The sequence below is a fragment of the Clinocottus analis genome, unplaced genomic scaffold (genome assembly GCF_023055335.1).
Source record: "Clinocottus analis isolate CAN_PGR_092001 unplaced genomic scaffold, fCliAna1.0.p SCAF_9, whole genome shotgun sequence".
NCBI classification, from domain to species: Eukaryota; Metazoa; Chordata; class Actinopteri; order Perciformes; family Cottidae; genus Clinocottus; species Clinocottus analis.
The window spans coordinates 13,589,391-13,605,897 of record NW_027176251.1 but is presented as its reverse complement, the minus strand read 5'-3'; the positions used below and the strand labels follow the sequence as shown (position 1 = coordinate 13,605,897).

The 16,507-nt window shown below is 47.2% G+C and overlaps 1 protein-coding gene across 1 annotated transcript; it reads left to right on the top strand.

The window, feature by feature from the left end:
• Positions 1-572: 572 nt before the first annotated feature.
• On the top strand, positions 573-16,507 carry ptpn23a (protein tyrosine phosphatase, non-receptor type 23, a). The gene is made up of 24 exons (XM_068570675.1): positions 573-812; positions 2,333-2,407; positions 3,403-3,530; positions 3,964-4,040; positions 4,575-4,624; positions 4,703-4,834; positions 4,926-5,006; positions 5,110-5,241; positions 5,426-5,473; positions 6,266-6,322; positions 6,433-6,491; positions 6,611-6,690; positions 7,216-7,330; positions 7,420-7,485; positions 7,863-8,008; positions 8,917-9,234; positions 9,796-9,950; positions 10,111-10,442; positions 10,830-13,365; positions 13,831-14,015; positions 14,103-14,207; positions 14,499-14,637; positions 14,888-15,010; positions 15,224-16,507. Exons 1-24 carry the CDS (start codon positions 729-731, stop codon positions 15,797-15,799), a joined length of 5,799 nt encoding a protein of 1,932 aa, XP_068426776.1. The 5' UTR covers positions 573-728; the 3' UTR covers positions 15,800-16,507.

The following is a 16,507-nucleotide window of genomic DNA, read 5'->3' as shown; positions in this document are numbered from 1 at the left end:
TGACATTTATTTGACATTTTATTTTTAACAAGACTTTCAGGATTTTGGTGTTAATAATGTTGGTGAAATGTATTTGGCAAATATACATTTAAGTAAACTTAATTTCACCAAGCAACCATACAACCATGCATGTTCATATCAAACAATCCCCGACTGAAATTTTGCACTGGGAAAATGTCCTCTGGGCTCACCCTGAACACAGAGAAATATAGAAAATTGGTGAAATCATTCAGCTGAAAAGTGAGAAGGATCACAATCAAATTTGTGGTCTATGTGAAGTCTTAAAAATGTGAATGTTACATCATGTTTCAAAACATCTGACTTTGACAACTGATAAAAGTGCAATTTTTCATGTAGTCAAATAGTTTACATGTTTCACTGTTAGATACTTGCCCAAAGTATGCACATGCTAGATTTCAAGACTTTTGACTAATCAGAACAAATGTTCTGGCTATTTCCCCTAAATTAAATATTGTCTTTGGGCAGAAATGGGAGACGATTATTCAAGTTGCATCACTGACTCCATTTCCCACAACCCCACGCGGCGGATGTAGCGACCCTACGTCGCGCAGCCAGCTTCCGGTCGAAGTGTAAATGGATACATGACACAGTTGTTCAGAGGAAAGCGTCTTCTCTTCTTTTGGAAACCCAGGTAGCGTACGGAAAAACTGCCAACGTGTGGTTTTGACATCGTAACTGCCGACAGTCGCGTGGAGACTCGGGCCGCGATGGAGGCGGTTCCCCGGATGCCGATGATCTGGCTGGATCTGAAGGAGGCTGGGGAGTTCCCGTTCAGTCCGTCCGTCAGGCAGGTGAGATGGGGCGGGGTGGTGGGGGGCAATGGAGCAACAGGGTTGAGGTCGAAAGTCAACTGAACAGGGATTATGGAGGACTGGATAAACCGACGTTAGCAATCGTTAAATCCCCCCCATCCCCCCACTGCACGTCAGGATATGTCCTAACTGGCCAGCTAGCTAAGATCTGGGAAACATCCCGGACCCCCGTAATTCGTTTGCTAACGTTAGCTCCACTCTAACGTAATAATAACAAGCTAGCAGATCATAAGTATCGTCAGCACTATGGTAAAGTAGCTTACTTGTCAAATGTTACTCGTCAATACACCTATTTAGTGCGTCAAAAAGCTCAAATTGCTAAAACGACGAGCCCGGTTGCACACGGCCCAGTCAGTGTGTCGACACGGAAAATAATAAACAGTGAGCTCATTGTCACGTGCACCTGACTACAGCAGGTTCGTCAGAAATGTAAACCCAGGATCTCAGGACCTGAACAGGACCGACTGCGTGTCTATTTCATCTGCAAGAAAAACTGTAAAGTAGTGGCTGAGTTGTACCTCTTGTTTCTAGTACTTTCCGAACACGAGAATGTGATTGAGAGCCATTTGTGTGTGTGTGTGTGTGTGTGTGTGTGTGTGTGTGTGTGTGTGTGTGTGAACCTTGATCATTCTCTTCCTCTCACGTTTACTTGTCTTGGTGCCCATAAATACCAGATCTTTGTTCTCTTGGGTTACTGTGACTTTCTAATACTCCTGTGAGATATTTAGCAAAGGACTTGCTACATCAACACTAACTCCTTTAATAATGCTTATTGATTATTTTATTCACAGAACAGCTGTTTAAACAAATAAAAAGGTCCTAAAATAATATATTATGAAGTGTTTTGTCCACAAATGTCAAGGTGAAGTGACTTCTAACCTCACTATTAATTTCTGATGACAGGTAGTATTGAACAGCGGTAATATTTTTTGTCATATTTAAAGCTGGATCTCCTTTTGGAAGAAGTCAAATAAATATATAAGCGATTAATACATTCCGTTTATTAGCTACGGTTAAGTTTGTTTACGTGGACGAAAGGCAGAATAGCACATATTTGGCTTGTGGAATTTGGGACAAAGCCTGCCCGTATTGTTGCTGTGTCATTGTGCATCGTCCCAGATGCTTGTGACTCCTGACTCCACGGTGTCATTATAAACAGCAGCACCAGTAAATTACTGAGACTGCAGCACTGTTCGCCTCCTGACCCGACATTAAGTAGCTTGCTCGCTTATTAAAGTGGCTCAAGGGGACAGGGGAAAGCCTTTCGCAAAGCATGCTGGGAGATCTCCGCAGCGTACAAGTGAGTTCAAACTTCCGTCTCATGCTCAGGGCAAACAGATTAGCATATTGATGGACAGTTTGAAGAATGTGAACCGTTCTCCTGCATGTCGGAGACTGTTGAGTAGTGGTTCTATTGTTAAAGTCCTCATAAAATATTAATTTAATGACCAGAATCTGAATTTTTTAAATGCACCAACACACTTGTTCTTTCCCTCCAGTTTATCTTGAAGAATTATGGAGAGAATCCAGACAACTACAACGAGCAGCTGAAGAAACTGGAGACACTGCGGCAGGTGGGTTTTCTGCGTGAAACGTCACCAGACACGGCAGAATCATTTCCCCTCAGGTCTCCGTTGTATATTGTTGCCCTTCGAAACTTGCGATGGTGAACGTAGTGAATCTAATCCAGTCATTTCCCTCAAACTCCTTTTTGAAGAAATTCATTGCTTTTAATGGAGCAAACAAGAAAAAGTCCAGACTCACCTGCTGTAGTAACGTGAGGATATAATGCTGCGATTTAACGGTCTCAAAGATGAAGATGAACAGGACGAAGACATAATGGAAACCTGACAGGACATTGTGACTCTTGGACTAAATGTTTCTCTTTGGTGTGCTGCCGTCTCTCCAGCGCTAGATGTTTAGGTAATTTGGTAGTTTAGAGGATGTGGGTGTAACGTGTTCGGAGCTTTCTGCGGGGGGATTTATTGGGTCACGTTGACCAACACACCTGGATAAAGTCTCTCGCTCTCGCTGCTATACCTGCACATTTCTAACTTAAGCAGCCCACCTCCCACCCCCAACCACATCCGCTGAAGGTGGAAGAAAACCTGCTTCCAGGTCCTCACAACTACAGAAGCCAGTCTGATGTAGAGATGAGAATGTAATTGTGTGTGTGTTTTATTTCCTGAGTGGAATTTCTAATGGCAGATAAGTGGAGTTAAAAGCTTGATCTACCCAAGAAGTGATCTCTTCTTTATGTTACGCTCCGGGCTCTGTGTTTGTGTGCCAGGTCACACTTCCGAAAAATGAGAGTGACAGCATTTGGGATAGTTTTTTATTTCTAAAGCTTTGGAAATTAGGCCCGCTGAATATTGCACACATACAGTATTTCATGCATGTTAAGTATCAAGACGTGCAGAATATACTGTTCATGTTTTCCTATAAATGATGTGTTTTGGTCTCACAGTTGAAATATGTGAATAGATTTGTTGTTGGACATCATTTTGTCCATTTCATATCAATATATTTTGGTACTATTAAGTTGTACATATGTCGTTCTGTTTCTCAGAGTGCAGTGAATGTGACGAGAGACTTCGAGGGATGCAGCACGCTGAGGAAGTACTTTGGCCAGCTGCATTACGTCCAGAGCCGAGTGCCCATGGGAACGGGCCAGGAGGCTGCCGTGCCCATCTCATGGTAGACACACACACACACACACACACACACGCATACATATCAGCTCGGTGTCCTGAATCCTCACGTGCAGGAGTGGACAAAATAACAGGAACAGTTGACCAAACAGTTGAATCTGGAGATTGATCACTTTGCTGTTAGGATAGTTTTACATGATTTCAACCTTACTTTGAACAGAATGTAGTTGCGTATTTATTTGCTAAATTATAACGATGACAATCCACTCGTGTTGTCCTTCTCTAATGTGAACTTCCTCCTTTCATGCAGCAGTCCACGTGTTTAACTTTAAACCTTTTCAGTGATGTGATTTTCTGAGCACAGGATTTGTAAGATGGCGTATAACTAGTATGTCAAATGTGTATGCATACACGCTCTACTCCCATTGTATTTTATTGTACACCCTTTTAATAAATCCTTTTTTAATCTGTGTGTGCAGGACAGAAATTTTCTCTGGAAAAACGGTCACCCACGATGACATCAGCTACGAGCAAGCCTGCATCCTCTACAATCTTGGTGAGTAAAGTCATGTCTACTATTTTCTTGTTTTCAACTGGACCGGTTAACGAAACCAAACTTGCTAATTTTAACCAGTTTACCGTTCCAATTTTCCGTTTTTTTGTTGTTGTTTTGATTAATCATTTGTGCAGTTAAACTTGTAGTGAGTGGCAACTGTTGACATCTTCAAAGTACTTTCAGGAAGATCAGGAACAAAACATTGACCCCCGACTACACGGCAACATCACAACTTTTACTTTTACCCGAACTGCAGTTCTGGTTCTGTCAGCCGAGATTTATCAAACAAAAAGGCCCAGAGAAAACATTGAAAGCAAACTTTAAAACATACTTTTTTGCAAGGGAAAAGGCCGCCAAATGCTGAACATACCTGTAGTTAATGTGTATAACAAGCGGGCTAGTGTTTCCTGAATGTTAAAAGCAGAGGAGGGATTTCTGTCACCTGCTTCTACGGTGCATGGAAAAGTATTCAAGTATTCAAGCTGTGGTTATGAACGTGAAACTGAACTCAACCTGTCTGTGGATTCCTCCTAGGAGCCCTGCACTCCATGTTGGGAGCCATGGATAACAGGGTGTCTGAGGAGGTGAGGTGCACGAACACACAAAGAAGACACGCACACACTTACACACACAGTCCTGTTGACTCTCTGCTCTCTGTTCAGGGGATGAAGGTGTCGTGTACGCACTTCCAGTGCTCTGCGGGGGCTTTCTCCTACCTGAGAGACCATTTCAGCCACAACTTCAGCGTGGACATGAGCCACCAGATCCTCAACCTCAACATCAACCTCATGCTGGTAGGTGATACAAAAGCACACACACAAGCACACTCAGACACACACACACACACAAGGAAATGTGTCTCATCAACCCGTGTCTGCCTCCCAGGGACAGGCTCAGGAGTGTCTTCTGGAGAAGTCCATGTTGGACAACAGGAAGAGTTTCCTGGTCGCTCGCATCAGCGCTCAGGTCAACTTCTCGCCATCAGATAGGATATTGCATTTAATTCTGTCACATCATGTCAGTCAAGGATCCAAATGTTGGAGGTTAATAGGTGGATATGGTGCCGCAGGTGGTGGATTACTATAAAGAGGCCTGCAGGGCGCTGGAGAACTCGGAGACGGCGTCTATGCTGGGAAAGATTCAGAAAGACTGGAAGAAACTGGTCCAGATGAAGATCTACTACTTTGCTTCTATTGCACATGTGAGTCGTGTGAGTCGTGTGCGCGTGTGCGTGTGTGCGTGTGTGTGTGTGCGTGTGTGTGTGTGTGTGTGTGTGTGTGAGTGCGTGCATGTGTAATCTGTGGTAATTTAGTGCATGTATGAATGTGTCTGTGTGTTGGTGACATTTGATTATTTGGTAACAGCGTAGTTTGTTCTCTTAACAGCTTCACATGGGGAAACAGGCCGAGGAGCAGCAGAAGTACGGAGAGCGGGTAGGACCATTTCCAAATTAGGATTTTTTTTTTTTTTCAAGAGGCAGTGGTTTTGATAAAATGTCTTTGCTGCTGATCACTGCATTGTTCCAGACTGAAGTTAACAGTCTCTCCGGGATTTTCAAATAATTAATGCAAATTAAACTGTTCCTTACAATTCTTTGTGAGGTCTTGCAAGTAATTAAAACAATATATATTAGTTTGGACAAAAAAATACTCAAAGAAAGCAGAAAGAGAGGCAATTTCCCAGCATTTGTCCGTATGAAAGTAATTCAACACGAACGCTACAATCTACAAGCCGATGAGTCGTAAAAACCAATGGCTCAATTCTCACAACCAGATCTCTTGGTAACGAGTGTGGGACGGACGTTTTTGTCACAAATCAACACAGAAACACGGACAGTTAGCTCCACTTGTCACAAAAGCTGCAGCAAATTAACTTTTGAACTTTTTTCGTCACAATTAGGGAGAAAAACTGATCAGGTGTTATCAGAACCGATGACATCATCGAAGAACACAACTTGGAAAACAAATATATAAAACTTTGAAACAGACAACTTGACTAATACCAGATCCTGGAATATAAGCCCATGTTGCGTAGGAAGATGTTTTAGTGTTTGTTCCAGCAGCATGGATGCAGAATATTTAAAATCTGTTCTGTAAAACTTATTTTCAGCATTTACTGTCTTACATTCTTAGTATGCTGCTTTCCCTCTCACTAAATGTCTTGGCGTTTCCTCCGCTCAGTGCGTCGGCCTTCTGTCGCTTACCTAAATGTTCTGTTTCCATCAGCTGGCGTACCTGCAGAGCTCCCTGGACAAACTCTCGGAGGCCATCAAGCTGGCCAAGGTAGACTGACACGGCAACACACAATGAGATGATTTCAGTGTCACCGTGACCCCGTTTTTAGTTCTGTAAATCAATGTGAACAAACACTGTGCTTTTCTTGGTCCAACCAGGGGCAACCGGACAGCGTGCAGGACGCCTTGAGATTCACCATGGACGTTATCGGGGGAAAGTGAGCGATACATCTTGTGTCACTTGTTTTTGTTATTCACCTGTAGTTTCACTGGTGTTTTACTTTTGATTAAAAATCCGTAGAAATATAGTTAGAACGTCGTCTTCTGTCACCCACAGGTTTAATTCAGCCAAAAAAGACAATGACTTCATCTATCACGAGACGGTTCCTTCTCTGGAGACTCTGGCCTCAGTCAAAGGTAAAAGGAAGAAGTGATGTGAAAAGTCTGTTGAATTTGTTAAACAGGGTGTGTTCATGGTGACTCAGCAGGTTTCAGTTGTTTTATAATCTTGAATATATTACGTTTTATTATGTTAATGATTTACAAAGTGATTTTGAAGTATTTTGTAGAGCAGACTGCTGGGGAAAACTCAAATTAGTGAGTTAATCATGTTGGTAGCAAGTTTTAAATCTTGTAGTATTTTATTCAAGATTTGACTTTATCTTGCTTAAATAGTAGGATACAAAAATAATAATATATAGAATCATATTTTCTGTCTTAAGAAGCTGGTGGGTTAAAGTACTTTTTGCGATAGGAGGCTTCAACTCACATTTATTTGAAACGAGCTGGAACCAATATTTCTGATCCTTGTACTGCCTTTTATCTACAGAGGCTGTCGCTGTTGTGCAGTTGATTTTAAACTCTCTTGTGTTGTGTCGATCGGTTCTATATGAAGTTTGTGTTGCTGTGCCAGTAAGACCAGCTGCTCCGTGTCCTTCCAAGGTGCCCCATTGGTGAAAGCTCTGCCAGTCAACCCCACGGACCCCAGTGTCACTGGACCAGACCTGTTTGCCAAGTTGGTGCCGATGGCCGCTCATGAAGCCTCGTCTCTGTACAGGTTGGCGCCTCCGGAGGAGGATGTTTAAAGTATTAGACGGGTGAAGAAGAGTGAGTTTAGTTTACTGATGTGTTTTTGTTTTTTTCCAGTGAGGAGAAGGCCAAACTGCTGAGGGACATCATGATCAGGATTGACAGCAAGAACGAAACACTAGAGTGAGTACAAGTGTGTGTGCAAAAGGAGCTTTTCTGCAAACAAACCTGATCTAAAATGTGTCGGGCTGTGCCCAACAGTTTGAAGCATCATTCATAACATTAAGATTCTAAATCAACTTGTGAATGCTTTATATTCTGCACAGTTGCAGATAAAGATCAGGCTACACTAATGCTATTAGCTTCAATCTATATTTGTCTACATTTAGATCATTTCATTTCAGTTTTCACTGACAAGTTGAAATCACTAAAACACGTTTACATACATTTAATCTGACAACTGACTTTATTCATGAAGAAGTCATAAAATATAACAGCAGTTCAAAACATATTTTAAAAACCTCAATAGAAACAGGATTATTATTTTGTTTTCTAACCAGACAGTTCATGGACTCTCTGGGCTTGGAGCCGGAGTCGGTGGACAACCTGGACATGTACAGCCACATCCCCCCGGTCCTGATGGAGAAGTGTGCTGCTCTCAGTGTCCGACCTGACACCGTCAAGAGTCTCATCCAGTCCATGCAGGGTCAGTGAAAACACACACACACACACACACACACACACACACACACACACACACACACCCTGAGGAAGAACCTTGATCGTTTTGAGAAAATAACTTGAATTAATTTGGACAATTACAGTAATCACATGCACACATTTTCATGTCTAAGTTTTAACATTTAAGGACGGTATTTCTCTAATTGTGGTGAGCTTTAGTAGATAAAGCCCTCTGCTGTTTCATATTAAATGATTGCCTAAAATACAAACAGAAGGTTATGTCGCCACTAACTGAACAACACTACATATTTAATATTTTATCGTTTATTTATGCACAGTTTTTTTTGGTAACGTGAACCCTTCACTGCCAAATAATAATCTCATGAATATGCTGTAAACCAGCGGTCCCCAACCTTTTTTCCGCCACAGACCGGTTTTGTTTAAGGCAATATTTTCACATACCGATCTTCACGGTGTGGGTGATAATTATGACGTAAAAAATATGACACCCAATGTGTTAATGTCCAGTCTACTCTGTAACGTAAACCCCGCTTCACAAAGACAGGATGTTGAAAATGGAAGCAGGGTTTCAGAGCTTTTTGGAGATCTCAGGATATTCTGCATTGATTTTAATCCAGAACACCGGCAGAGTTAAAACTTACTTTTAAGTTTAATTTTTGGGGTAACATTTAAAAAAAAAAAAAAACATCTTTACTATACCCGGCCAATAAAGCTGATTCTGAGGATCCCAAAATAACTTCTATATTCTCTGCCTCGTGTAGGTTGTTCTTGTTTGCACGAGCATGCCTAATGTACACGTTCAAACAATTTTGATTATATTTCTTTGTTCTTTTTCTGCCATATTTTCTTTGTTTTTATGTGCTCTGCAGCTTCAGTGTAAATAACGGCGGTCACATTTCCTTGCCTCTGCAGGGCTCTCGGGCGTCTTCACCGACGTGGAGTCTTCGCTGAAGGAGATAAGAGACGTCTTTGAGGCGGACGAGGCCGGGAGGCGAGCCCTCCTGGAGGCTGGCGGCCCTGCAGCGGGCGACGTGCACCCGGCAGGGCAGGCCCAGGCTCTGGCTGAGATCCGCCGGGACCTGGAGAAGTACATGGAGGCCCACGAGAAAGCCAGCTTCACCAACACGGAGCTCCACCGGGCCATGCACCTGCACATCAGCAACCTGCGTCTGCTGGGGGGGCCACTGGAGAGCCTGAAAGAGGCCCTGCCCCGGCCCCAGCTCAGCGAAGGTGAGGCTGAGTATTTGGTATTTCAAGTTAGTTGAATAAAGCTTTGATAAAAGTTGTTTTCTGCTTCATAGGAATCCTTCGCATATGTTTTATCAGTGTAAAGAACAAAAATAACTAAAGGCCTCTGAGGGCTGAAACTAAACATTGTTAACAGTAAACAGAAGGCCTGAAAAGGTTTCTGATATTTGTTTGGTTTACTTTGTTTTTCATAAACATACTGTTGCATCATACGAGCAATTCTAAAATGTATAAATATATATTTTCTTTTGACGCAAAGATATTTTAAAGATTGCAAATTCACTAATAGGTTTCAGATGTTTAAAACCGTAAAGGGGGGAAGCCTTGTCGCTACATTGTTTTGGGGAAAAATTTGTAGCTAATCTTGAGTATGAAGGTAAAGATGTTGGTGTAAACGCAACATAAGTGAGAAAAAAAACTTTATTTATGTAGCACCTTTTAAAGTGCTTCACAGTTACAAAGATGAGATTCAAAATACTGAACGTGTGTGTGTGTGTGTGTGTGTGTGTGTGTGTGCGTGTGCGTGCGTGCGTGTGTGTACAGAGGAAGTAGCAGGGCTGCAGTGTATGAAGCGGATCCTGGGGAAGGTGCAGGAAATGAGGGAACAGAGAAGCTCTTTGGAGAAACAACTCCGCGACCTAATCCAGCAGGACGACATCACCTCCACCCTCGTCACCACAGAAAGGGCAGACGTGAGGGTACGTGGCGGCCCCCGACTCCACAAAGTCGATGCAGATTTTACCTTCAAGAAAGAATCTGCAAGCTGCAATTACACGCCATGGGTTTTGTGTCAACTCGTGGCTGAAGTATAGTATTTCAGCATGGCACTTTGAGACTAACTAACCTGTGTGCTTTCAGCGTATATTTGAGGAGCAGCTGAAGAAGTACGAGCAGGTGAAGGTGTACATCGACCAGAACCTGGCAGCTCAGGAGAACATCCTGAAGGCCCTGACAGAGGCCAACGTCCAGTACGCCTCGGTCCGCAAGGGCCTGATCCAGACGGAGCAGCAGTGGAACGGCACCGTCCAGGGACTGGTGGGCTCGTACGAAGCCTACGAGGACCTGATGAAGAAGTCGCAGGAGGGGAAGGAGTTCTATGACGACCTGGAGGCCAAAGCGTCACGTCTGCTGGAGAGAGCGCAGACCCTATGCGAGACTAGGGCCGAGGAGAGGAAGCCCGTCTTGGAAAAGTGAGCCACACATTTAAAAACAACAAGGTTGTAATAGCAGGAAATGAGGCTCTTAATGGTTTAGAAATCTGAAATACAGGAAACCTGTTTTTTCAGTCGTGGTGAATTATTCTCACAATGATGATCTGGTTTGTACTGTTAGTCCTTCATGTTTTTCGCTGCCTGCTACTAACCTCTATACTTTCTTTTGTAAATGTGATCTCTTGCTCTTGATTTCATTATATATAGTTGTGCCAATTACAAAGTCAAGACGTTAGAATAAAGTTACTCGAGGAACTTTTAATACTATATGACCGACGCCCGTAAACGAGACCATAAGAGAGAAGAACTTCTATTTAAAAGCCCTGAATTCCTTCGTTATAGATATTTCTCTGTTTGTCTCCCCAGAGAGACGCAGAAGAAGCCTCCAGCACGACCAACGGCAGCCAAGCCCTGCCTGAAGCCGAAGGCTTCGGATGTCGACTCGGCCTGCTCCAGCTTAGATGATCCAGAGTTGGCCCAGCTCAGTGCAGCCATCTTGGCCTTAGGGGGTGACCTCCCCGAAGAGCTCCGCAGCCTCCCCCCAGATATTTCCTCTTTTCCCGCCTCCACGTCTTGTTTATCTGGTCCTGAAGTCTTCATCCCCCGTGCCGCTAACCTGGGCGGCAGCAGCTCTCTGCCTTGGCCTGGCGCTCCAGCTGCCGGTCTTGCTCGCTTCCCCGCCAACCTGCCTCCACCAGAGCTCCTGGCGCGGATCGCTCACTTTCCGACTTCCGGGCCTCAAGCAACACATGGACCTCTGCCGCGCGGACCCCTCCCTGAGATGACTGCACAGATGCCGCCGCAATTGCCAAACCAGGCGGCTGCGTCGAGTTATCGGCCTCAAGCCCCCCAACCTGGCCTCGTAGCTCCGACCCCAATCCGGCCCTCAACCACCACCGTGGATAGCATCCAGGCCCCTATTCCCAGCTACGCCCCGACGCCACAACACCACCCTGTCCTGCCCGCAGCCTCTATTGGCTACACTGTACCACCACAGATGGGGGCCTACCCCCACTTTATGCCCCAACCAGGAATGCCCGTTCAAGGCCCACCACCCCAACCACAGCAGCAGAAACAGCCGTACCCTCAGCCCATCGGGCATCCAATGCCTCAGGGGTACCAGCCTGGGCCGAGGGCTATTCCTGGCCCTCACCCTCATCTCCAGGCGCCGCAAGGCTACCTTCACGGATACATGCCCCCTCAGCCTGGCGTTCCTACCCATTACCAGCAGGCGTTCCCGGGGCAGCTGCAGCCCCATCAACAAAATGGCTATCAGCCGCAGCTGCCACAAGGCTACCAGGCTCCGCCGGGCTATGTACCCCAGCATCACCCTCAGATGATGCCGGGCTCCATGCAAAGGCCCCCTCAGGGCCACATGCCTCCTCAGTCTGTACATCCACACCTGCCCCCAACTTCCCAGCCAGCACCTCAAGTGTCTCAGCCCTACCTGCCCCACCCCCATCAACAGATGCCCCCTGGACTCCCTCACCAACACATGTTGCCACAACAGCAACACATCTCAATGCCTCCTCATGGCCAGCAGATTCCGCCCCACCAACAGATGCAGATACCCGGTGGTCCCAGAGCACAAATGCCCCCCACAAGTCAACCGATGCCGCCGGTCTCGCAGAACTACATGGCCCCTACAAGTCAGCCCATTCACCCTACCCTGCGGCCTCAGATGCCTCCAGCCTCGCAAGCCCACATGGCCCCCGGTCCTCAGGTCCACCTGCCGAGGGGCCATATGCCACAGATGCATCCCAGCACACTACTCCCTCAACATCACCCGCACCCCGGACAGCCTCCTATACCAAACATGCCCCAGCAGCCCATGCAAATGCCCAACCAGCCCCAGACTCAGCCCCCTCATTCTGGGGGAGTGTGCTACCCCGGAGGGGCTCCAATGATGCCTCAGCAGCCTCTGGCTCCGCAGCCTGCAGCTCCCCAACAACCTCAGGCTCCTCTTCCCATGACCCACCCGCTGCCCCCCACTATATACCCTTCGGCTCTAGGAGCTAATGTGCCTCCAAGTGCACCGCAGCAACCCACCGCCATGGGCCCACATGGTCCACACGCTCCCCCCGCACAGCACATGATCCAGCCCACTCCTGGAGGTCCTTCAGCAGCTCCACCACCCAACCCCGTCCCTCCTTCCCCTTCGCCTTCCCCCTCCCCGTCACCCTCCCCAGGTCCTACCTCTCTGAGTCTGAACTCTCAGCAGAGACCCACGCCAGCCCCCGCCCCTGGAGGCGCAGCTCCACCCACTCTTCCTTCTCCCTCCACCGTCTCTCCCTCCACGTCGTTGTTTCAGCGCCAGAACTCAAGCACAGATGACCTCCTGTCTTCAAGCCCTGAGAGCCAACCAGGAGGCCCCAAGGCTCCCACCAATGTCCTCCAACCCACCAAAGCTGACCCGCAGGACGGGGAGCGTCGCAAGAAGAGCTCCCAGGGAGTTCTGCTGATCCAGGGTGACCCGTACCAAACGCCAGAGCGCGTCGCCCGTCTTCACGGGGAACTGGAGCGTTACAGATCTCAGGTGGATTCTCTGGAGCACCCGTCGGAGAGCGAGGGTGGCCTGTCGGTGCTGGACGCCCGCTGGAAAGAGCTCCAGGACCAGCAGGAGAAGGACGCTCGCCAGCTGTCCATCGCCATCGCCCGCTGCTACACCATGAAGAACCGCCACCAGGACGTCATGCCCTATGACCTCAACCGCGTGGTGCTGCAATCGGGTAAAGACGACTACATCAACGCCAGCTGCGTGGAGGACTTGTCGCCGTACTGCCCACGCCTTATTGCCACGCAGGCTCCGCTCACCGGCACAGCGGCGGACTTCTGGCTGATGGTGTACGAGCAGAAGGTGTCCCTGATAGTCATGCTGGTTTCAGAGCAGGAGCTGGAAAAGGTACGAGGTTTAGTTTAGTCTGCACTGGGATTAAACACCAGAACATTTACATGTATTTATAGTATTTAACTTTTTATTTATTTTTTTCATAATGATAGCTTCTTAATACCTTTTTGTTATGTAGTTTCCTTGCCCAGTTGTAGATACTTATATATGTATGTATATCTATGTAAGAACTTTTGGTTTAAAAGTTGAAGTTAGGTTTGACTTGCTTTTAATATAACAAACTGAATTGTTATTGTTAACTTTTAATGATGTTTAGAATTGCTGAAACGTTTGGTTTAGTGTAGCTCTATGGTAAACATAGATATTTAGCTCGTGTAAATAGGACATGTTCTGTGTTTTTAAATGAAACGCTAAAGAACCCTAACTTACACTAACTTACCCTCTAAGTGTCCTCATTCGTCCTCGATCCCGCTGTGGCCCTCTGCGTGTTTAGAACGTCTCCTCCTCCGTCTCCCCCAGGGAAAGGTCGCGAGCTACTTCCCCACGGAGCGCGGCCAGCAGCTCGCTCAGGGACCAATCACACTCTGCCTCAACACGCAGAAGACGACGCCCACGCACACGGAGCGCATGATCAGCCTGCAGTACCGCGACCAGAGCCTGAAGCGCACCGTCGTCCACCTCCAGTTCACCTCCTGGCCGGAGCTGTAGGAGATTCATTATTTCAGTTCATAAAGAAATATACACCTGCCTCGGATCTCCTTTTTATTGATTTTATTGATATTTCTCATCAGGGGTCTTCCCGTCAGCAAGAGCAACCTGCAGCGATTCATCCAGGAGGTTCATGGACACTACCTCCACCAGAGGCCCTTACACACACCTGTCGTGGTGCACTGCAGGTGAGAAATATCTCTCGGTATATATCCCAGCTGATGCTTTAGGCTTTGAAATGTATTAAAAAACATTGTTATATTTGTTGAAATTCTCCTTTACACCCGGAGAGCCATCAATAAATCAACTGCTAATTTAATTTAATAAGTGCTCTGGCAAACAACAAGTAGCAGTAACATATTACATCCTAAATAAAACCGGAAAATAATTCCTGCATTCATGTTTTTCGGTTATTAAATACATAATTGGGTTTCGAGAAAAGCAACGTTAAATAATCAGCTGTGCTCTCGCCGCCTCAGCTCGGGCGTGGGACGCACCGGCGTCTTCTGCCTGCTGTACGCCGCGCTGCAGGAGCTGGAGGCAGGAAACGGGATCCCGGACCTTCCTCTGCTGGTGAAGAAGATGAGACAACAGAGGAAGAACATGCTGCAGGAGAAGGTCAGACGCACTGCAGCAGCTTCACAGTTTGATTCATGTCAGAGGTTGATAGCTGGTTTCTTTTTACGGAACAAGCTCGCCATAGTTTTTGATTTCAATTCAAACCTTTATTAGTTTTTTAGTTTTGAAGGTATGCATGTTGTTTCGTATTCATTCTCAATATTGTCGACCTCAAAAAAAAATGCCAGTGAGTGAATACTGTCAGATATACAGTTTTTATTTATATTTTATTCTCCTTTTGTGTCTCCAGCTGCACCTGAAGTTCTGCTATGAGGCTGTTTTGAAGCACGCCGAGCTGGTCCTGCAGAGACACGGCATCACCACCGCCGCCTGCAGCAAGAACCCCAGTGCCGCCGCCGCCGCCGCCACGAAGGTGAGACAGCCGCTCAGAACATTCAGCTGTACGGATGGTAAAAGTGTCACATTGTTGCTTTAGAGGTTTGTGACGTACACGTATGTCACAATATTGTTGTATGAATACATTACTGATGACCTTTAAGCTTCAAAGTGTTATGTAGGGCTACAACTAAGGAGCATGTTCATCATCAGTCTGCAAATGATGAACCTTCGTCTCTTTCCTCCGCAGCCTTACTCGAGACAGGAGTCCCAGCAGGACATCGTCCTCGGCGGCGACATGCCCATCAGCTCCATCCAGGCCACCATCGCCAAGCTCAGCATCCGGCCGCCGAGCGCCACGGACCTCGACATGGAGGCGTCCTGCGGCCTGGAGGGGCCGGTCGACGCCGTCCTGCCCGTCCTCGACTCGCTGGGTGACGCCCAGCCGCTCCAGGAGGCCTTCCCCCCCACAGTCCCACGGCCGCCCTCCTCTTTCAGCCCGCCTCTCTCCTCCCCTACCGGCTCGCCCAACGGTCTGGACGGCGCCTCCCCTTCCCCGCCGCCGCAGGCCTCCCCCCAAGCGGTCCCGGAGGCCGCCCCCGGCGACAGCCCGCCTCCCGCCCCGGCTCCGTCGTCCCTGGAGCTGCTGGCCGCGCTGACGCCCGAGGCCTTCTCCATGGAGGGAGGCGGCAAGGGCAAGCAGCGGGTCACCAAGCAGAGCTTCCTGCAGCCGGCGGAGGGTCGGGGTCTCCACGGGACTCGGGGGGAGGAAGGCGACGACCCGCTCTGCAGCCTGGACCCGCTCTGGAGCCTCGGCAAGCGCTGAGACCGCCGGCTGCCGTTCTCCCGCTTCACCAGCAGGTGGCGGCCTGCAGCTCCTTCTAATCCTGCTTTTCAGAAGAAAAACTAGAAATAAACCCGCTGAATCCCGACAGTGAGAGACATTTTCGCGGCGTTGATTACCGAGACGTGCCTGGTGGCGGACAGTAGGGGTTCAGTTTTAGAGTTTTTCTCTGGCACACCTGACACACACACACACTTACTTACACTTGCTTTTCCTTCACTGGGGGCTTTTGGGACCAGATCGCTATGCACTTGTCTGTAGTCCTTTGCTGCTTTTTCTTTCCATGTCTGGATGTTCTGCACTCCACAGCACCAGAAAAAAATCCCAGCATGCACTCCACTTTCCTAGCCCCCACCCTCCATCCCTTTTTCCACAGGGTGTGATGGTGTTCGGCTGCTGGCCTGCGATCGTTTTGTTGACTGGACGCTTGGAGTTGCAGGCCAGAGGAGCTGTGTGTGTGTGGGTTTTTTTTTCTTTAATGATACAAAATGCCAGTGTGGTTGAGTCATCACGGTAACACAAGACCGGCACACATAATCAGCACGTCCTAACCAAGTTGATTTATTTTTCTGCTTCTGTAACACTGTAAATATCTTAAATGATGTTAGAATATTCCAAAAGTCCTTCTGGGAAACTTTCACTAATCGTTCATTATTGTAAAAATAAAAAGTAAATCCAGTAGACAGACGA